Source organism: Pteropus medius, unplaced genomic scaffold (assembly GCF_902729225.1).
Source record: "Pteropus medius unplaced genomic scaffold, Ma_sr-lr_union100, whole genome shotgun sequence".
NCBI classification, from domain to species: Eukaryota; Metazoa; Chordata; class Mammalia; order Chiroptera; family Pteropodidae; genus Pteropus; species Pteropus medius.
In genome coordinates this window covers 3,610,489-3,633,440 of record NW_024346065.1, presented here as the reverse complement: position 1 = coordinate 3,633,440, position 22,952 = coordinate 3,610,489, and the positions used below count along the sequence as shown (strand labels likewise).

General features: G+C 46.1%; 1 protein-coding gene and 1 pseudogene across 1 annotated transcript in view; one reads left to right on the top strand and one right to left on the bottom strand.

The window, feature by feature from the left end:
- The window catches only part of GALNT16 (polypeptide N-acetylgalactosaminyltransferase 16), a 73,086-nt gene that overhangs the window by 24,064 nt on the left and 26,070 nt on the right, over positions 1–22,952 (bottom strand). Inside the window, exons 2-5 of the mRNA XM_039875350.1 lie at positions 6,132–6,289; positions 2,593–2,691; positions 1,591–1,658; positions 996–1,061 (exon numbers count right to left, since the gene is read on the bottom strand). Coding sequence (XP_039731284.1) covers positions 996–1,061; positions 1,591–1,658; positions 2,593–2,691; positions 6,132–6,289 — 391 coding nt within the window. The remainder of the gene's footprint in view (positions 1–995; positions 1,062–1,590; positions 1,659–2,592; positions 2,692–6,131; positions 6,290–22,952) is intronic.
- Positions 22,216–22,334, top strand: LOC120612824 (uncharacterized; annotated as a pseudogene).

The following is a 22,952-nucleotide window of genomic DNA, read 5'->3' as shown; positions in this document are numbered from 1 at the left end:
ATTTGCCTTATCAAGTCAAAATGCCTTTCTCTGGCTTCAGAGGTCCTCTCTCATCTACCCTCACTCCATTCATTCCCCCTGCTGACCAGGCCCAGATTATCCCTGAAAGGGAGAGTAAGTAGAGGGAGGTGAAGAGCTGGGCTTTGGGGTGACCCTCCACACTAGGGTTAGAATCCTAGCTCCTCTATTCGTCCCCCTGGGGAAATTACTGAACCTCCTTAAACCCCGGTTTCCTTATCTGGGGAAAATGGGCTGTTATGAGTACTGAATGTGAGAATGCAGACAAAGTCAATCCCTGCTACAGGGTGAGCACCTAGGAGAAGGGCTATTAGTATTCCATGTGTACCCGTGCTTGACCTGAGCCTCTGCCTGCAGAATCCACGAGCCTGGAATGCTCTCTCATTCCCCTGTCTCACAAACCCCCTCATCCATTCAAGGCCCACTCCCTGGTCACTCCCCTCTCTTTTGGTGCCCTCGCCTCCGATCTCCATTCAACCATGTAATTATAACCAGCCTGTTCTGATGGATTCCGATAAGCTCTACAAGGGCAGGGACTGCATTTTATATTTCTGTTATGCACCCCAGAGAGCCAAACACAATCCTATGCCATAGTTGATGCCCAAAACACCTCTCAGTTGGAAGTGAGGTTACATCTACTTTATACTGCCCTTTGATTTCTCAAAGCATTTCCATACATCCTATCTCATTTAATCCTTACAGTACCTGTACAAGGAAGAAAGGGTACTATTAGTATCCCCATTTCTCAGAAGAGACAACCAAGGTAGTCAGAAGTGGAGCAACTTGCCTGCAGTCACGCTGGGATAGGAACCGACCTGGGAGAGCAGGAAGGTCTTTCCACAGACCTTGGTCCTGGCCACCAGGAATGCAGTAAGACCATGCTGGCCTGGGATGACACGGCACCAAAAGGAAGCGGGGAGGTGCGGACATCTAGACCAAAGTGCGTCTGCGGTGGCACCTAGGGTCCAAGAACTTACCTTCGCGTCGGTCATTGCGCAGGCACTTGACCTTGGGGATCCTGGTCAGGAGCAGACAGTCTTCGGCTGAGGGTGAGGAAAAGGACGCTCATTCAGATATGGGCATCAGGCCACAAGTGGTTTGCCCAAGAGCTGTCCCATACCACGCCCAGAGGAAGGGCTGGGGCTGGGGAGGCATGGAGCAGCATGGCCATCTCTAGTGGCCAAGGGATTGCCCTGCCCCCCACTCCCAGGTGGGAGTAAGGGGTGCGTGTACATATGGCATTACCACCAGGGGGCGCCAGAGAGCACCAGCACCATCACCTATGGAGCTAGAAGAATGGACAAATCTGCTCATGGCAGCTGTAAGAAGGAAGCTTGTAATAATTATGTTATTTTAAATACTTAAAAATTTCCTCTCACCAGCGTCCCATCAAAGCAATACCACTCTTTCCCCTCCTTTAGCATCAGAGAGGGCACCTAGAAAAGACTGAAGATCCCAATGAGGGGCAGAGGTCAGCCAGTGATGGCCAGGACAACTTCAGAGTGCTTGCCTCAGCATTTTGGGGAAACGAGGGGGTTTGGTGGGGTGCAAACAAAGAAGGTGGATACTTACGATCTGAACTGAAGTCATCCACTAAAATAATCTCCTGGATCAGGTTGGGAGGAGTTCGGTTCAGAACACTGGAGCAGTAATGGGGACAGAGGAGCCCAGATTTAGGGGCCACCTTCCATTTACCTCTCCCTGCCATGGGGATCCCCACCACCCAGCTCGGGGGCTAGCCACCGCCAGCTGCTTGCAAACCTTCTGTGCCCTGATCAGTGGCCGAGAAGCAGTATCTTCCTCGGGCTCTTCTGAGGACCCGGCAACCCTGCTGCCTGGACCCTCAGGCACTTGAGACCCACCCCAGAAGGAGAGACGGGCACTGCCCCAGTCTAGTCGTCAAGGCAGGACCAATAGCTGCTCTGGCTGCCTACCCAGGGGCCACCCCCAAATGAACCTGGAGCTGCCTGCCTGGAAGACTAATGAGGCTCCTTCTGGCCTCTGGGTCAGGAGGGATGTTCTCAGGAAACCCCCAACTCTTTCCCTCCCACTGTCCCTCCTCTTCCTCACTCCCTCAGAAAGGAAACCCAAGCTCCTTTAATCCCTGGAATACCCCTGGGCACTCCTTTCTGAACCCTGTCCTCATCCAGGTTCATTAAAGAAATAGGGCGAGTAGGAGTTGAACGTGAACACAGGGCCACGCTTAGGAAAACAGAAGGGGTACCTCTCTCATAATCACTGATGGGCCCCTACTGGCCTGGCACCCATCCACCTGCGGCCCCATGTCCATCCCTGCCTCTCTGGGTTCCTGACCTCCGCATTTCTGACCTCATCCTGGGGACTTGACCTTTCGTTGGACTGTGCATCTCACTAACAATTGGACTTCTGGGGTCTCCCTGACCCTAATTCACCAGCTTCTCGGAAGGCAAGACTTCCCCTCCCAGTGCCCACTGGTCTTCACACCATCTGGCCACAGCACCCTCCAGGTGTCCTCCCTTGCCAGGGGCTCAGCAGACCACCCCCAGGCCACGGGAAGCAGCACCATGGTGATGAGGGTCCCGAGGTAGGGCTCACCTCTTCACAGTGCGCAGGAGGGTAGAGCGGGCTTCGTTGTGGAAAGTAATGACGACGCTGGTGGCCGGCAGGTCCACAGAGTAGGACACAGACGGGCAACTAAGAAGGGAGCAGAGAGGTCAGAAGGCAGCTGTAGGAGTGTCCTCGGGGCAGAGCTGAGGCTTCTTTGTCCAGCCTGCTGCCCACTAGAATACCTCTGTGGGGCAGAGAAGGCAAGCCTGAAGCCAGGATGTGGGCGCTGCCCCTCCACAGCCAGGCTCCACCCTGCTCAGGCCACCGGGAGTCCTCAGAGGGATGCCACAGGTTGGGGGACCTTCCCATGCCAGGGGGGCTCTTCACCAAAGACCTAGAGCACTGGGAGCCCACAGTCCCCAAAGTGTTTAGGAGGGCTCTGACTACGTGCAGGCAGCACCGGGCCCAGGACCCAGTCATGGTCCAGCAGACAGAACTCCCTGCCCAACAAAGCAGCCAAGAGACAGAATGGGGTGGGGGGAGGGAAATAGCTTCTCTTTTGTCTCTGACGCCCTGTAGCTTCTTATTTTGCCTCTCTGGGCTCATGACATTTGGTAGGAACTGGAAAGGAGTCGCCCCCATCCTGCTGTCCTGTGAATTCCTCCCTCTCACTGCCCAACACTAACAGCCGGTTGGTGACACCAGGCAGGGGAGCAGCCTCTCCGGGACTCCTGGAGGAAGCTGAAACCTCCGAGAAGACACCAAAGGCAGTTCCCACCAGCCCACTCCCTCGCAGCAGCTCTGTGCTTGCCATCTCCAGACACCACATTTTTGGCCCGCTGGCTCCCCTTCCTTGGGAAAGGGAATGAAAACAATCCATTCCCGCCAGCCTCCTTCCCTGCCTTTCTGCGAAGGCGCTCGTTCACACTCCTGGGGCCTGCGGGAAGGCAGCCGCGGCGCTGGTTTTCATGGCATCTTCTTTGTTACAGTTGCTATTCCGGCAGTGACTATTTTTTTCATTATAGCATTCATTCCACTGACAGCAGCTCACAGCTGAATTCCCAGGCCCATTTCCTGCCCTGCAGAGCAGATCGGGTTAGACAGACAGGAGGTCCACCAGCCTGGGACCCCCATGGGAGAAATTCTGAGAGGCTTCAAAATAATAAATACTCTTTGAGAGGGGATGGGAGGGAGTAGGGGAGGCAAGGGAAGTCACCTCTGTCCCTGGAGAAGCTAGGCTTCCTAAGTGCTCACCCTCCCAAAGGCATGCTGACTTGGGGGTACCTAATAAGATGCAGAGTACTGAGAGAAGCAGCGACCTCTTGGGTGCCTAGCGCCCCAGCATATACCTCTGGGAACCCCAGGTCTCTATCCTTGAACCCCAACCACTTAGTGCCAGGAAAAGGGGAATCTGGATTTCAATGTCCATTCTCCACCTGAGGTGGCCAAGATACCCACACCCCAACTGGAGGGTAGGCTTGACCTCCTCCCACCCACCCCTTCCAACTCTCTCCACCCTGCATTTCTCTGAGATTCATATCAGTGATGATGGGGATTTATCCAGCAGTTCCTAGGAACCAAGGGCCTATGAAGAGGTTCATCTCATGCCTGTGTTTCGAATTTGGGGTTGTGAAGCTGGTAGGTCTGTCTTCGCTCCCCTTGAGGGGCGCCCCCTAGACTGAGGGTTGGACCAGGAACTAGCCTACAGTCCAGTGGACACTGCAGTCTGGAAGGCCAAGGGCAAGAATGTGGTTCACCCTAGAATACCTGGCTCCACCATGGGAGGTCCTGCCCACCAAAGCCAGAACCTCCCTTGCTCCCCCTTCGCACACGTGTGCGTGCACGTGCACACATACAGACACACAGACACACAGACACGCACACACTCCTGATCCACCTTGCATTTCTGAGAAGGCCGGGCAACAGCACTGGGCCTCCCCAACCCATCACTGCCTTGGAGATGAAGCCTCGTTTTAATATACGTGTAACCGCAAGAGGGACTTCCGCTTTAAGCTCCTCAGTGAACACCTGAGGAGGCTGAGTTGGGTGGGTGGGAAGGAGGGCAGAGGTGATCCAGGCCAGACTCTCAGTTCACAGATTTGGGTCAGCAGAACCTCCAGGCCTTGGACCTAGTTTGGCCATGGTCAGGGCTGCCCACGAAAGGTCTTCAAGAGTTGTATAGATATAACCTGGAAGGCCCCAACGTGCAGGCAGACACGAGGGGAGACTGCCCCATGACTGAAAGGGAAAGAATTCCTGGGGCCTGAATTAGCTGTTAGACCTGGGTGGGAGCCTTCTGAGCAGCAGGATTATTACCCAATTTGGTAGCACGAGTGGTTTCTGGAGGCTGACAGTGCTGTGGTTAAGGATAGTCTGGAGCTCCCCGAACTCCACGTGGACTTCAGGCACACCTCCATGAGTGACAAGGAAGGTGCTAAAATCAGGCCCCCTTCTGCACTCTGAGCTCACATACACCTTTTGGGCTGCGGAGTAGCTACTTCAGAAGGAAACGCAACCTTGACCCCAGTCATTCTCGCCTACCCTCAAACTAGGACCAGCCTGGCACTGGATACACAGCTGGGTCCAACAGAGCCCATGCAGGGACATGGGTAGGTCAGCTCCAGCAATCCCTTGCTGCCCTGTTAGCTGTCTGCACAGAGTGTAGAGGAGGTCCCCAAAGCACCCTGTGTTGCTAAGGAAACTTCCCTGGAGAGGACACCGAGGAGAGCTGTAAAGGTGAGGAGGAGCGAGGGGCACGGTTCAGGCAGAGGGAACAGCATGTGGGAAGATGAGGAGCGAGACAGGAAAAGTTCAGGATTGGGGGAGCATTCAACACCAGGTGAAAAGGAGCAGAGGTCCGAGGGGAGAGGGGGTGCCCCTCACTCTTCAGATGAAGGAGCTCAGACTGTTCTTGTAGGTCAGGGCAGGAAGAGATGAGACGAGGTGGTGACTTGTATAATCTAGACAGGACACAACAAGGGCCTGAACCAAGGGGGGTTGATGACCTGCCCAAGGTCGGTCACTCACAATGAGAATTGTAGGAGCTGGAATTAGCGTGGAAGGTGTCCTTGATCCTTGATTTATAGCCTCCTGTACCTATCACCCTGGGAGAACTAAGAGCAAGGCCGGGAAGCCTTCCCGGGAGTTTCAAGGAAGAGGTAGCAACGGGGCAGGAAGAAAGGAAGGAAAGAGGTGGCAATGGGCAGTGCACAGCACTGTGCTGTTTTCACGGTGTAGGCAGAGCGGGTGGTCCCTCTTCACCTCAGGCTCCACAGCAGGGCATCTGGAACACCTGGCTTGCCTAGCCCCTTGGACCTCCTGTGGTCCCCTGGCAGGTCACTCTCACTGGGACTTCAGACTGAGGTGCTGAGGGGCCTCCCAGCTGGGAAGGTCTCCTTGGCCTTCTCAGGCCCTTGGGAGGGCAATGAAGTAAAGAGGCGTCAGGAGAACAGCTGAGGATGAGGACTTGAATGTCCCAATAACTAGACGGAGACTGAGGAAATCTTCCTCGTTTCTTAAATCCTGAAAGGAAACAGGCTACCTGGGGTTGGCCCTTTCTTTCTCCATCAGCACAAAAGAGGCCACACCTGTAATGGCGGGTGTCCCGGATGGGCCGGTCAGAGCTCAGTTTGTCACTCTCCAGCTGGTTGAAGGCGTGCTGTCTGTAGGGGTCCTCTCCCGCCTTCAGCTGCTTGGCCGCCAGGTACGCCTTCTCATCAAAGCCCCTCGAGGGTGTTCCTGTCACCTGAGACAAAGGTCAGCATCAGTGGGGCCACAGGCAAGAGGATAAAGTAGCCACTAATTAGTAAGCACTAATTACCAGGTGGGAGCCACTTGCAAGACCTCATTTGTACCTGACCCCAACTCCATGAGCAAGAAGTCATTATCGCCCCTGCTGTACAGATGAGGAAACTGAGGCTCGAGAAGTTAAGAACAGTACCTGTGTGTGAGGAGGGGGAAGGGGTATGTGAGGACTCTCCATACTTTCTGCTCAAAAAACTGCTCTAAAATATATAAAGTCTATTTTTCAAAAAGCTCAAGGGGAGACTTAGTAAGTCACAGGTTCTGGATTCAAACTCATCGTTTTAACTTTGAAACGCATACTCTTAATCATTGTTCTGTGCTGGATATAGAGAGGACAACTCTGGAGCGTATCAGACCCCCAAAATGAGGTATCCTGAGGGGATCACCAACAAGGCTGGAGGTTGCCGATCAACCAGCAGATCAACAGTCTCCTAGGGGTGAACTTGGGCCTGATGATGGGCTAGGCACGATGAGTTAAACACCAAGGGCTTAGACAAGTTGCTACACAGAGAACTACCTGTGAGGATAAGCAGGCCCTCACAGGCTATTGCCAGGGCTGCTAGAAGTCAAGTGCACAGAAATGATACCTCTTCTCAGAGACTTGCGTGTGCTGCTGAAATAGCCTCATGTCAGATCTACTTGGTCCTCCCGTGCTAAGTGCTGGGGAGTGATGAATAACAGATGCCGTGGCCCAGCGTCCCCTCTCTTAGCCACGCCCTGCTCTGTGCTCCCAAAGTCCCCCCATGAAAGACGCTGGGGAAGGACACATCTGAGATGAATGGATAGATGCCGACACCTCAGTATTTGAACCAAACTGCTGGCTGAATGTTCCCCAGAGCGCCTTGAAATATCATCAATTGAGGGCCTCCTGACTCCATCCTGACCAGCAGCCTGGGTGGGAGCCATGGGCACACAGAAGCAGTAGGAAGGCAGGTGAGAATTGTCCATGCACAGAACCCCTAAAGGAGGACTCTGTCACAGGCCTAGTCCCCAGAGAGATGATACCAGGAAGGCAGCTGGGCCTGCAGGAAAGGAAACCAATGTGTTAGGTGATGCCAGGGACATCCACCAACAGCCAAGGGCCTCCATGTCCCCCTGAGAGCCCAGCTCCCAATCTCGCCAGACAGGAATGCAGAAGGCTCCAGGAAGCACTGACTCCCTTAAAGGAGGCCACTCGGTAGTGTTCCCGCTTCCGGTTGCACATCCTGTCCTAGGACCAGTCCCTGATCTCCCTGAGATAAGGACCAGTGAGGGAGATTTCATTGAGTCCACTACTATAGACAGATACTTAGGGTGTCTGTGCTCAGGGTGGTGACAATAGCTGCAGCCGCCACACTGTGACATTCTGAGTTAGTGCCATGCAAAGGACTGGACAGATGTAGCAGAGCCCCCATAGTCTCGAAATCCATTTTAGGAAAGACAGACAGAGGGAAAGAAGGAAGGAGGGAAAGGAGAGAGAGAATGTTCTGACTTGAACCCTGCATTACTAGAAGGACCCAAGCTGTCCAACTTTGAAAGTGAGAATGAGGGAGATCCTTTATGTCCTTCCCATCCGGGAAAAGAATGTGTTAACTCTACCCCCTCTTCCCCCCAGATCAGGGTCAGGGAGATAGAAAGCAGTCCCCAGCTGATGGCAGAGGAGCTAAAACAAAAGAAAAACTGCAGAAGCTCCCAAAGGGAGAGTATGCCACGAATTATCCTTCAAGTCCACTGTGGGAATAACGTTTATTTATTTAGAACTTATGGCTACTCTTTGGGCTCAGGAAACCTTTGAGCCCTCATCCCACACTCACCTATCGCCCAATAAACATTGACTGAGAGCCATCCATCTACCAGTCACTGGGGCACCCTTCTGGGAGTTCTAACGATCACCTGAGCATTCATTCGTTTACAAATGCTTGAATTCACTCATTCATTCCTCTACCCATTCATTCGACAAAGCTTCACTGAATACCTCCCATGTGCCAGGAAGTGGAAGGAATGCTTCTGAGACTGTCCCCCCAACCCCAGTCTGCAGCCTTCCCGCACCTCGTTCAAAGCTTCCTCAAGGCCATAGGGAATGTTGCGGAAGAGCATCTGCTCAGGCCAAGGCACTTTGGAGAAGTCCCTCTCAGGGCCTCAAAACTGAGCTAGACATCCTTATAGATGCTGTCAGGAAACATCTGCTGCTCCCTCCCACAGGCCCACAGCCTCTGATGGTCCAGCCCTCCTCCAAGGTTAGACCCTTCACCTGTGAAGATGGTGCCATGGAAACACAAGGCCTGCCCCCTCCCAGAGGTCTTAGCTCTGCTTTCACATTGACCCAGCAGTCCCCAGGGTTTGGAGCTGAAAAACTGGTTGGCTTCGAGTCAGCCAAGTGGAGGGGATACTGAGGAAGGGTGGGATGTGACTTCTGTGAGGCCATCGCTTTCTCTCCATCCAGTGCCTTCCTGGCCTCACCCATCACCGCCCAGAGCTCTTCTTCCTTGGAATCTACCCCCAGTTCACACGCCCACCCACAGCTCATTTTCTTCCAGCATTCCAACTCTCCTTTCCCTTCGGCCCTGTTCTTTGATCTGGAGACTTCCAGGCCTTTGAATGTCCCATGGGTACCTCTAACTCAGCACCTCAAAATGAATTCCTCACTGATGCCTAAAGCAGCTGCTTCTCCTTAGTTGCCTGTTGCAGAGATGGGCAGTCCCATCCTCCAGATCCTCCAAACCACAAACCTAAGGGCCATCCCTGATGCTCTCCCCCATGCTCCACAGCCTGATTCAGATCCCCGCCCTGGGTATCCACAGGTGGTATCCTATGGGCATCCCACTAGTTACTGAAAGTCTATATGTGCAGATACTGTGCAAAAGGCTGTGAAGACAGAAATAAGCAAAAAGCAGTATGGTCTCCAGAAGAGAAATCCAGGAATCTGGCCCCTTTCCTTCTCCATCTCACACAAGGCACAGCCATGGAGGGTCATGAATAACCCCTGCACACCTAACCTTAGAGCACAGGTAGCTGGAGAAGTGGCCATGGAGGCTCACCCCACCTCAACCCCAGCTGGGGCAGGAGTCCGGAGTCAGCGCACACACCACGAACTGGTGACCAGTGAATGACGTTCCCCTTCTCCCCTCTCCTAAAGGGAAAATGCGTTGCTATCTCCTTTTCCCATCACGCTGCTTGCTTGGCATATCAGCATGTGAGGGGTAAATGTGTCCTTTGGCTTTAGGCTGTGGGGCCATGAGGAGCTATATCTGGATCAGCCTGAGAAGTCTGAGATCCTGGGCTTGGAGCCACTTGGAGTCACTGATGGGACCTGCACTGCCCTTTCTGGAGGGGGTGTTCATGGAGCTCTTATATCACATGGCACTGGCAGTTGTGCTTTACTTCTTTCTTTTCCACTAGATGGTGAGCTCCTCATCTTTGAGCTCCAAGCACCTGACACATAGTAGGTATTGAGCGGGCATTTCCTGAATAAAGGAATGAATGAGTGAATGAGTGAATGAATGAATACCTAAATATCGTCTCTGCTCTCAACTTACTTATGATCAATTGAGGAGAAAACAGATAATAAATGGGATCCTCTGACACATCACATGACTTTCAGTGGCTCTTGCCCTCTCTCTCTCTCTTTCTCCTTGAACTAGTTTGAGTTGAATATTCTTCTCTAATGACTAAAAGTTCAGAGATGTCAGTCCACAGTTCTTTCAATAAATAAAAAACCATTCTCAAAAAGTAAGAAACAAAATAAACAAAAACCAACAAATGAGCCACAATGACATGGTGTAGGTGGCAGCCATCCACTCTAAGATATCAGGCTGGTCTCTGGCATCTGGCCCAGTGATTTGAGCCCAGAGCTGGGTAGGGCATTCCCAGCCTTCCCTAGAAGGCAAGGCTGTGGTCAGGCTTTGGGGCAGGGGGTTCCACCTAGACCATGGTGTAAGAGGCCCTTGATTTGCCATGAGCAGGAACAAGGTTGGGGAGGTGGTGAGTGACAGCCTGATGAACCTCCCACAGCCCTCCAGTCTCCTGCAGAGAGTTCTTGGCTGACATTTAGGCAGCCACCTCCTCCCCGGTCTTTGTTGTCCGTTTGAGAAGTGCCAGATCCAGCACTTCCACGTCTAATAAGGTCAATCACATCTGAAATTGTTTAAGCCGAAATAATGACTTTGCTCTATAAAATGAGAAGAATTATTTCTCATCTTGGAGAGTTTTATTTTCAGTCTATCACGTTGACCAAACTTTGAAACTTGCCTGACTTGTTCCAGTTTTTTTTTTCCAGCTATATTTGCATATTTCTTTTTGACCGCTAAATTTAGAAAACAAACAGCAAAGGGGAAAGTTTAAAATAAGAAAAGAAAATATTTTCCATGTCATATTCATCAAAAACAGTTCAACCCAAATCCCCAAGCCTTGTAAACTTTCTTTTAAAACATACGCTTACCCCTACATTTTAGATTTAAACAACTCCGACTCCTTTTAAATAACTGCTGTCCAATTTCCTTTTACTGCCAGTAAAACAGGTACCTGCTGGGTTTGCCTTTCGCTAAATTTCAATGAAACTGCAAATAAAAAAGCTCTGGTCCTATTTTATGGATGCCTCCTTTTTTTCTGAGTCTGCTTTAAACCCAAAACACCTGGCGAACAAAATGTGATTCCCTACCTCTCCCCTGGGAACGAAATCTCACCTGATGCTATGTCCCAAGTTGAAAGACTGCCATTCATTACGAGAACTGGGAAACTAAGTTCATGATTCACCATCTCTCCGAGCACAAAGTCTCAGGTTCCACCTCTCCCAAATGAAAAGGCGGGTCCCCCAGGGCTTCTTGAGTCGCTGGGTTCTGGGGAAGTAGCCAACCCCACTTGTCCTGCCAGTGCTCCAACTAGCCAACGAAGAGCCAGGAACCTCAGGTTGGGTACAGGGGAAACTCTTAGGGTACCAACCGTTCCTGAGGGGCCTGCCCCAGACATGTACCGGTCTTCCTCTTCACGTTGCCTCAAAGGCAGTTATTATAGGGGTTACCAGCCTGGCTTTTGAAATCTGGCAGCCCTGGGATAGAATGCCGGTGCTTACTGCTCTCTTACCCTTTCTGAGCATGCTTCTTCATCTGGAAAATGGGGATTATTGGGAGGACTGAAGGAGATAATATAGATAACATGCTTAGTGTAGTATCTGGCACTTAAATTGTAATTATTGATTATTATTAGCTCATCTGCCTTTTTGCCAGTGGCACATTAGAATCATCTGGGAAGATTTTTAAAATCTCGGTGCCAAGGCCTTTCCCAAGACTAATTAAATCAGAAACTGTGCAGGTGGGACACAAGCATCAGGAGTTCTTAAAGCTCTCCAGAAGGTTCCAGTATGTTACCAAGGCTGCTTTAAACAGATGCAAGATGGTGAATGACTGCTAGTTATGGTCTGGTGGAATCACAGGACCAAGAATGAAGACGGCCCTTAGAGACCATGTGCCCTGATCCCCTTCCCAAGGCCCCTCGCCACGAGTCTGGTGTTTTGGCCTCTATATGTACTGACCCAGAGCTTCACCATTAGCAGAGCCAACCGCAACTCAGCTAGAGCTTCCATGGCTGCAATGGAAACCACCACCTTGTACCACTCATGCCCACAGGCCCAGGAGGCTCTGGTTTAATTACTCAGGAGCACAGGGTAGGGGCTGCCTGGGAAGCCAAATTTGGGCTTCCAGTTAGATTCCCCACAACGACCTGACTTTTCCAGGGGCGCTGATGACTGCACAGTTTTATGACACAAGTAGTCTCACCAGAAAAGAAGAGGGGTGCACTGTCCACTCCCTTAGGGATCTGAGCCAAATAGGGTCCTCTATTCAAGGCTGGGACAAGACATCGGGTTCACATTCCAGAGGGTCTGTGCTCAGATCCAGGTGGATTCCAGGTCACAAGCTCCCTGGGTCTCATTTTCTATGTTTTGCCTGGCCCAGAGGCCATCTAGGGATAGAGGGACTCTAAGGGTGGTCTACACTAGAGATACGGTGTGACAGCTCAGTTTCCACCTGCTTATCAGTTTACCTAGCTGGAGTAGAGCATTCCTCAGTCTGCGAAGAGTCCCAGAATCTTGCCTTACCCTCCAAACCACACCTCTGCAGGGTATGAGGAAAGATTGGGTCTCTTCTACAGTAATGAGCTAATGCTCACTGCTCATTGAGGGTCTGCTATGAGCTGGGCATTAGGCTAGGTGCTTACTTCTATCTCCAAGAATTCCTGCCAAATAAGTGCTTGTCATAGTCTCATTTTACAGCGGTGAGAACTGAGGCCCAGAGAGATAAAACAACATGCCTAAGGTCACACAGCTGCTGAGTGTCTGGGCTGGGATTAGAATTGAGGCTGTCTGGCTGTAGAGCCTAAGCACAAAGCTTCCTCTGTGTGCCTTCAGATGACTCTTGAGACCAGATGTGCTTGGCACCCCCCTTCCAATTGTGAGTCCTTCGGCTCCAAAGCAAGCTGGACTCTGGCACCTACAACACGACCAGGTCCTAACGAGTGCAGCCTGGAGGCTGCCTCCCTCCTGGGCTCAGGGTTCAGAGCATCAGTCTGTGGCTCAGATGGGGATTTGCTCAGTGCTGTCGTCTCTTGGCCTGACATGGGCATAGGAACACTTGCTTATGGATAGAAAGATTATAGAAAAAATGAAAAGTACAAGAGTGCATTACTCAGACCAAAACAGCACATATCCAAATTTCCCTGGGTCGGCCCAGGCCCTCCTTGGTCTTCCCAGCCAGGAACACCCTCAGAGTCTTGATGATCTTCTGTTGCAGTCACAGCGAAGGGGGGACAAAGCCAATTCCTGTTCTAGCTCTTGTCTGCTTGATGGCACCAATCCCCCAACCATAATTGCCACGCTCTGCAGCTGTGAGAAAGGAAGCCAGCAGGAAGAATTGCTGAGGCAGGGCAACCCCGGGGCGCCCTAGGCCCCAGCAACATCCTCTTGGCTAACGTATGATGCAGGTCACCACTGTTCTGTTCTAGTCATACAAGTGTACTATGTCAATGTTTATAAATTATCATTGCACTTCAGGTGTTTCACTTCAGAACCTACTGAACTTGAACCTATCAGGTATTATCAGAGGCCATCCAGGGATAGAGGGACTCTAAGGGTGGTCCTCACTAGAGATGTGGTGTGACAGCTCAGTTTCCACCTGCTGGAAAAATAAAAATAATAGGCCATGTAATACATAGAACACATACAGTATGAGTATTTCAAGGGTGGCGACAGCTTTCTGCCCAACCCACTAAGTTAAGATCAGCTGGGGCAGGATCACATTCAACCCATCAGAACTCAGCAAGATCCAGATCATGGGCCAGGCACCTCAGTTTATAACACTTTTCATAACAAAAAGCCAAATTAGAGTAGTAGCCGATGCAGTACATTATTGGCCTTGTGGGTCAAGCTTAGAAGTACATTACCTATGGTTTATGACTAATAATGAAATAGGTTCCACCTACCGATGGAAGAAAGCACAACAGAGGCAGACTTTTAAAATCAAATTAAGCAAAAAGAAAAAGGAGGAGGGGTAGGTGAATTGGGAAAAAGCAGCCTGCCTCCTGTGTGACTTTTTTTTGAGGGCCACCTCTGGGGCAGGTACAACTTGTCCCTTCAAGAGGACCATGCCCCTGGACTGGTACCTCCTGCTGCAGCCTAGCATTTTATCTAGGCACAATATAGAAAGTGGCCATAAAATCTAGAAATGGGGATAAGACTGATATTTGTTAATGGATAGAGCCCTTTTGATCGCTTTTGGGGTCTGCTGAAGATGCAGCTTTATTCAGTGAGAAATCAGAGACACAGATTACCTGATCGGTGTGTCACAGATGCAGGTGCTGCAGTCAGTGGAAATGCGCTGTCAGGCACCACGTTCACTCACTTTTGCATAGCGCACAGAACCATACATTATTAATGAGCAACAGCACAGTGACCGCGTCGTGCAATGTCATGAAATCTAAACAAACCACTTATTATATCTGTTCTTCCATGTTTTCCTTGACGGCTGCCCTGTAATTAAACAGAACCTAAAAAAGGAAGACATAGCTTATTCTTGAAAAAGTCTTAGTGATATAAAGGTATGTCCTCCCTAGCTTAATCTACAAACTCAATGCAATCCTGATGAAATAACAACCATGTTAGTGGGTGGGGGAGGGTTCCACTGGAAGAGTTTAAACAGGAGTGAACAATCAGGGAAAATCTGAAAAAAAAAGTAAAGATAGGGAAATGGGCCTACCAGATATTAAGACATATTAAAGACGGTAGACTTTATATAGCAAGATACTACTACTGTTATATAAGACCAAATAGATCAATAAAAGAAAACAGAGAGGTCAGAAATAGACCTAAGTATAAATAGATGGTTTGCATAAGATATAGCTACACTTCAAATGACGGGATGGGAGAGACATGCTATTCAGTGAATGGTGTTAAGAAAAGTGACTTGACAACGTGGAACGAATAAAGCTGAATTTGTTTCTTAAACTAAAATAAAATTTAGGTGGCTCAAAATTTAAATTTAAAAAAATCTAAAAAATATAAAGTAAAAATTGGTTACTTTTAGTTGTTTTTGTTTTTTGTAATCTTGGACATAAAATCCAAATGTCATTTAAAAAAATCTATATAAAGACTTAAAATTTTTTTAAGGCTAAAAACATCCAAAGTCAAAATAAAAACATCGCAGTAGAAAAAAAAATATTAGCCAAATATATGCCAACAATGGACTAACTTCTTTAATCTCCAAAGAGCTCTTACAAATCAATAAGGACCAATAATTCAAAAAAAAAAAGTAGACATAAAGGACATAAACAAGTAGTTTGTAAAAATATGAAACAAAAAGACCAATAATAAGAAAAAATGTTCAGCCTCATTGATTATTAATAAATACAAGTTAAAACAAGCTATTATTTCTTGCTAATTTGTATGGCAAATTCAAGAATAACTATTAGTTCACCCTTATGATCACTACAGCACTATTTACAATAGCTAAGATATAGAAGCAACCTAAGTGCCCATCAATAGATGACTGGATAAAGAAGATGTGATATATACAATGGAACATTATTCAGCCATTAAAAAAAAAAGAAATCTTACCATTTGTAACAACATGGATGGACCTAGAGAGTAGTATGTTAAGTGAAATAAATCAGACAAAGACAAATACCATATAATTTCACTTCTATGTGGAATCCAAAGAACAAAATAAACAAAAAAAATGAAACAGAAATAAACTCTTAGATACAGAAAACAAACTGATGGTTGCCAGATGAGAGAGGGATGGGGGCTGGGTGAAAAAGATAAAGGGATTAAGAAGTACAAACTAGTAGTTACAAAATAGTCACGGGATGTAAAGTACAGCATAGGGAATATAATTAATAATATTGTAATAACTATGTATGGTGCCAAGTGGGTACTAGACTAATTGGGAAGATGACTAACCACTATGCTGCACACCTGAAACTAATATAAAAGAATATTGACTGTCAACTGTAACTGAAAATTTTTAAATAAAATAAAATTTAAAAAGAATAATTATTAGTATAATGCTCAGTATTTTGAAAGTCCGAAGAAATAGGTGCTCTTGAATGTTGGTGGATTATAAATTGGCATCATCAAGGCTGTCTGACAACATCAGCATTTCAGTATATGTGCTGCCAAAGCCAGCACTACATCAGCATTTTAAATACTACTTTTTGACTCAGTAGAAGTTCCATTTTTCAGTAAACATATACCTGATTTTCCTGAGACAGTCCCAGTATACACCTTATAGGATCACCTTACATTTCTAGGCATTAACTCTACAATTAAGCTCACACGAGTACATAACATGTAGAAGTATATTAATTACAGTAGTATTTATAAAAAAATGCTGGAAATAATTTAAATGCCCATCAGTAGAGGAGTGATTAAAAAAATTATAGTTTATCCTTATAGTAGAATTCTAAACAAATGTTAGAAGGAATAAGTTATGTGTGCAAAGCATTATTCATTTTGTATAAAGTTCATAAATACATGCATATGTAAATGCATAAATATATCAGAAAAATACATGGCAAACTTCTAAACAGTGGTCATCTCCAGAAAATGGCATGGGAGTGAGCAGAAAGACCGAAGAATTTTAGCTTTCATTTTGTACAAGTCCGGTTTTTTATAAATAAGCATTACTTTTTATAATAAAATTATTTTTAAAAAACCAGATGAACTTTAATTCTTCTCTGCCTAAGATAAAAAAGTTGAGCTAATATTGTTATTGTCAATATCATCATCTTTAGAGCGAATGTCAGGATAAATAAATTGATGAAAAGTAAGCCCTTTCTCAGCTGTAACATTTGGGGCAGAATTCCAAGCCAAGAACTGGTTACTTCTGAAGGAGAGGGAGGGAAAATAATTTTACTCTATCCTTCTGAGTAGTTAGCTGAGATTTTTGTATTAAAAGACAGATTAACAAGAGAAAAAGAGAAATTTCTTAACAGGTAGACTTCATGTATAGATGGGAGATACCGGGGAAAAATTAGTAAGTCCCTAAGGTGGCTTAGAATTCAGTATTAAATGCAATCTTAATAGGGAAAGGGGATGTAGGCCTCTTAGGGGAAAGTAAATGATTTTTAGGAAAGATAAATGCACTCTTGGAAGAAGAGAGGTATGATAATTTGTGACAACATGTGTCTGGATGTGGTGCTGACTTTTAGTCTCCTCTCCAGTGATAAGTGAGTTCCTTTTGGAGGATCAGACTTTAGTCAGATAAGGGAAGTTCAGAGAAATCCTCTCTCAGCATTTGCTGCTTTTCAAGTGCCTACAGCTCTAAATAATCAATATAGCAAAGTGGCATATTTGAGGGCGGCACGTTCTGCTACCTTTCAAAGTTAAGGAGGGCAGGGAGCAACATACAGGGCTGAGCCCTAGTGTGGAGGGGGGTGAAGTGCTGTCACAGGTGCAGGTGAATTCACTGTTCAGGTGATGCTTGGATACCCAACTTGATTTTTCCTGATTTCTCCCCAAAGCCCAGTCCTAACAATTAAAAATGGAATTGGGAGGGCGCTAAGAAGCCAAGCCTGAGTCAAGGGCCATTAACCTTATCTGTACTGCAGGCACTAATCACAGAAGAACACTCTGAAGAGATTGGTACTCAGGCACACAGGCGATTGACTAGTGCCATTTCCTTTTCCATTTGGTCCATTTTGAGCTTTTTAAAAAACTTTTCTACAGTACCTGGTGTGGAGTGCTTAACTTAGTAACTTACTTGAAAAGAAGGCAGGTAGGCCAAGGAATGCTGAAAGTGGCTGTCAGGCTAACCCACAGGCCATTCTGCAGCACCTGAGTTAACCTCTAAGAGTAGCCGTTTCCACAGCTGCAGAAAGAAGGTAATGATACTTACAGCCCAGGAGTGTCGAGCTTATTAAACGGAATCATCACATCTGGCCCATGGGAGCTCTCACTAAATGATTGTATAAAAGAAGGGAGATTAAGCAAGATGATTTCTGCAGCCACCTCCACCTTGAACATTAAGTGATCTGTAACAACATCCATTCCGTCCATCATTCTTCAGTACGTGTTTACTGAAGATGATGGAAGACCTCCAAAACCTTCTTTATATGGGACCTACGGCTCTGCTTGATACACAGTAGGTGCTCAGGGGGATGTTTGTCACATCAAGAAGGTATGTATATTGTGCCTCAGAGGCCCTGGTTCTGTGGGAGCTGGAAGAATGGTCAGCAGCTCTGATTGTCACCAAAATTATACCGGCTCCCTCTGGGGCCTTGAGCTTTGGACAGGAGGTAAGAATGCAAAGGATTTCTAGAATGGGGGAGTCGCAGGAAGTGGGGGTAACCTGGGAGTCCCACTAGCGGCTTCTGCCAAATGTATGAGATAGGCAGGTGGGCATGCTAGTTTTGGTCACCAAACCAGAAATGGGTGACTGAGGAGTCCTTTGTGGGGAATGACATTATCATGGGTTTATAGAATGCTTTTCTTCCTTGACTAATATCTTTGAATATTACATTAAATTGTTTTTAAGCCACCAGAATGGTTATTAAATTAGTACCCTTTTAGAAAACAGTCTGGCAGTACCTTTCTAGTGCTATATCCTTTGGCGCACGGCCTTTTCTATTTTATTCTGTTCATTACCTTCCCCTAGCCATGGCAGAGTGCCAGTTGGGCCCCAAATCTCCCATATACTCAGAAGATTTAAATTTAACCTTTGGAAGGAGGGAGTTACATGTGTAAATATGCCTTCTTATTGAGGATTCCTATTTTAAACCTATAATTCATTATAGACAAATATTAGGCACAAAGATGTTCACGACTATCTTATTTATAAGAATGGAAATTTGAAAACAATCTAAATGTCAACAGCAGGGAAAAGAATAAGTAAATTATGTTCCATCAACTGAAAAGAATATTTGGCAATCATTTACAAAAAATTGATACAACTATGGGAAAATAAGTACACTCTTATTCATTATTAGAGGGAGTATAAACTGGTATAAATCTTCCAGAGGTAAATTTACCAGTATGTATTAAGAGTCTGAAAAAGATGTGTACGTATAATTCAATTTTAGAACTCTGTCCTAAGGAAATGGTTAAAAATGAGTTCTATTTATAAGAGCAAAAGATTGTAGAGAAAAAACCCTAGATTTCCAGTAACAGAATTGGTTCAATGAGTTATGGTACATCCCTCTGAGAGAATACGCTGCAATTATTTAAAAAGATGTAGAAATGTGCTCTGTTAAACAATGGAAAGATGTTCACCATACACAGTTCAGGGGGAAAAAAGCAGGCTACAAATTAATATGTACATCGTGATTTCATTTTTGTTTATTTGAATGTTCTAATTTGTCTTAATGAATAATTATTACCTGTGAAATCGAGAAAAAAATAACATTAACAATATTAGCTATGAAAGCTCTGTAGCAGCACAGAAAAATGCTTGCTCAATAATGAGAGGAAAGGGCAGAATAAAAATTGTATATACTCTGTGATTGCAGATATATAAAAATGATGGACCGTGACAAGAAAGGCATACTGCAAAATAAAAATAGCAATTTGTTAGGATGGAGAGATTACGGGTGATTTTCCATCCTTTTTGTTATTACTATGTTTACGTAATTTTAATTTATTTAAGTGAAAAAAAACCCTCTGAGAATTTTCCTCTGTAGCCTCTCCCCTCCTTGGAATGGTTGTCTTTATGGAACACAAGCTGCCTTACAATGGGCCTAGCTCTTTCCAGCTTACTTTTACTTCTCCTGGGTGAAATGGGTCACCGTGACCCCTCTCCTTTGACGTCCCACACATCTCTACCCTATGTCTTATCAGCTCTGACCCCTGACCCCAAGAGCCCAGATGCTGTTGGGCTAAGGAGTCCCTTTTGGCTATCCTGGATCTCACGGGTCAAACTTGCCAGCCTTGAAGCTTAATGTCTCAGGGTCTCACCGAGGCAGCACAACAAGCCAACATAAACCACTAATAATGGACTGACGTACATTTAACCCCTTCAGAAACAGGTGCTCACATACACAGCTCTTGAGAGTACACTCCAGTGTGGACAACTGGCAAATACATCACGAGTACAACCTTTGGTCTAGCAAATATGATTCTAGAATGTTATAAAATAATAAACATATTAAGATGTGGGTGCAAAAATAACCTGCTACATATTTTTTAGTAAAACAATGGAAACAATCTAAATGTCCGACAATGGAAGCTTGGTTAGATAAACTATGACACATCATAAGGTTATCATGTAAAATGGAGATATGCCCAGTTAAATTAAAATTTCAGATAAATAAAAAAATAATTTTTTAGGACAAGTATGTCCCAAATATTGCATGGGATATACTTATTCTATAAAACTATTCTTTGCTTATCTGAAATTCAAATTGGAACATAGTTATACTAAAAAATTATTCATCGTTTATCTGAAATTCTAATTTACCTGGAGATCTTATAATTTTATTTGCTAAATCTAGTCACCCTACACCTCCACATAATAGAATACTATGTAGCCAGTAAAACTCATGTTTTTAGCGTAGGGCCTTTCAAATTGTTTCCTGTTTCCCTATGCTTTAGCTAGAACTTTGTTTTTAATCTATTTTATATTTTAGAGTTATGAGTAAGATTTGGTTGAAATCACTTAAAACTGAAAAACACTGCATTAAAAGATGATTTAACAACAGGAGACAGTGCTCGTAAAATAATTTGACAAAACCATGTTAAAAATCAGTATGAGTCTAAGTTTGCATATACACATACATGCAAGTATATGAAGAAAGGATGAGAGATAGGCAGACAGATACCAGACACTCTAAAAGAACCTTAAAAAAAAGTTATTATTTTTGGATGTTGGGATTATACGTGATTCTTAGATTTCCAGAAAATTTTTTCAGGTTTTTATTTACAATGAACTAAATGCAATTTCATTTTGGAAACAATTAATTACTATTAGAAATACTTTTTCTTTCAGATGACATTAATACTTAACATCATTAAAGTCTTAAATTTGGGAGTTATACACTCTTTGGGGATTTAATGAAAAATCTCTGTGTCCTAGTCTTAGAAGGTATATTCACACAAGATTTTGCATACAGTTTGCCCCTACTTGTTAAGAACCCCTCTCTAGATTCTAGAATGCCATTCCTTTACTCTGCCTGCTTTTGAAGTAGCTACTTACTGTGTCCCTGTGACAGTGACTCTTAACCATTTTGGGTGGGGGGGGAGAGGGCAGGGTGGTCATATACTGCTCTGAGGCCCAGGTGAAAGCTATGGACTCTCCTCAGAAAAAAAAGCACACAGAAAACCAAACACTGCTGCAGGTGGTTTCAGAGGTTCACAGACTCCCTGAGGTCCATTCTTGGACTTCAGGTTCAGAACTGGTGCAATCCCCAGCCTTTGGCACTCACTGGAGCCTTGGCTTGGCTAATTCCCTTTAGGACCAAAGTGGTTAAATATAGATTATTTTTTAAAAGAGACAAAGCCGGGGATAGAATCTAGCTCAGCACTCCCAGGGTACTGCTGCACAGCAAGCGCTTCTAAAGCTGTGTGCGTGCGTGCGTGAATGCGTGCGTAAGAGAATATGATGCCGAGGAAGAATTTCTTGCACACTGAGTACTGCTGAAAAGCATTAGACTTGGGAGGGTTCCAAGAACAGGAAGAAGGACCAGCAGGGAAATCCAAAGTTGGTACCTCTCAGATCTATGCCTTTAGGATGGCTGAATGGGGCAGGAAGGGGTTGTGGGGATGGGATACAGGAGTATTTTGTCAACTCCAAGTTGGTCACCCACTCCGTTTAATGGCTCTCTCAAGTAGCTGTACCACAAACCAATCTCATTTATGCACCCGAGAACCATGTGGGGGCCAATTGACAAGATGAGAGAGACTGCCGAGAGCCTCGGAGAACAGTCCCACGGAGGGCCGGGCAATTTGGCAGTAGCTGCCTACCTGAATGTTAAATCTGTACACCCTCCTATCTAGCAACTCTAGTTCTTGGTATCTCCTAAAAACAAACAAACAAACAAAGCTTATCTATATACCCGAAGAAGCACGTAGAGGGTTTTTTGCAGCATGTCAACCAACACAAATTGTCTCTGATCCATTATACCTCGTAAACCAAAACATAATCACCAAGCCCTATGAATGCAATATAAATTTGTGAGGTTTTTTCCACTGGGAAACCACAACCACATTCTGTGTAGGGAAAGTTTCAAGCTCAGGCTAAAGCTCCCTTTATCTTTTTCCCCTCACAGCTAAGTACTCGCAAGATCTTGAGGAGGATAAGCACCTACACAGCTCTGAGCAGTAGCAGGAGGAGGGAATTCCAAACTCAGGGCGGACTAACAGGGATGTCCAGCTGGTAGGAACACCGCTCATCTTAACAAAAAGATTTTTAAGTCTATGGCCATGCTACCCTGAACAAGCCCAATCCCGTCTGATCTCAGAAGCTAAGCAGGGTTGGGTCTGGTTAGTACTTGGATGGGAGACCACCCAGGAAGACCAGGTTCTGTAGGCATTAAAAAATAAGGGATTGTAAGCTGACAAGGTCCTTGCAATCTGTGAGGTCAACCAAGAGTTGCCTCGCCTAAAATAAATAAACGAAATAAATAAATAATTAAAAAAAAATTTTTTAAAGTTCATTTGGAAGAGCAAATATCTAAAAAGAGCCCTGCCTCTCACTATTCCCTCTATCCCCTTCCCACCCCCAAAAGAAAGTGAAAAACAATGGAAAACACTTGCCTTGCCAGGTATTTCCTTCTCGTTCTGGATCTGCATGCTTGTGCACTTGTGTGCACGGGCCTGGGTGTGGGAGCCATGAGTGTGCTCATGTATGTACATGGGCATGTTTGTGTGTATCGGGGCATATGCGTACATATGTGCAGATGTACTTGTGCGTGTGGCACGCACACATATACTTTAAATATAAAAGCTCTTCAGGAAGGTAGAGGGGTTCGCCCTAAAGGCTGGAGCTCTGCTTATTTTGGCATTGAATTTCTTTTGTAAATTTCTGAACCATTTGTCGCATATGGCAACACCATATGAAATGTCCCTCTCTGAGGTATGCACACTTATGTGCTGAAAGCGGCCACTAGGGGCCTAGGAAAAGAGGTCTGGCTCTCTGGGTCCTCATCCC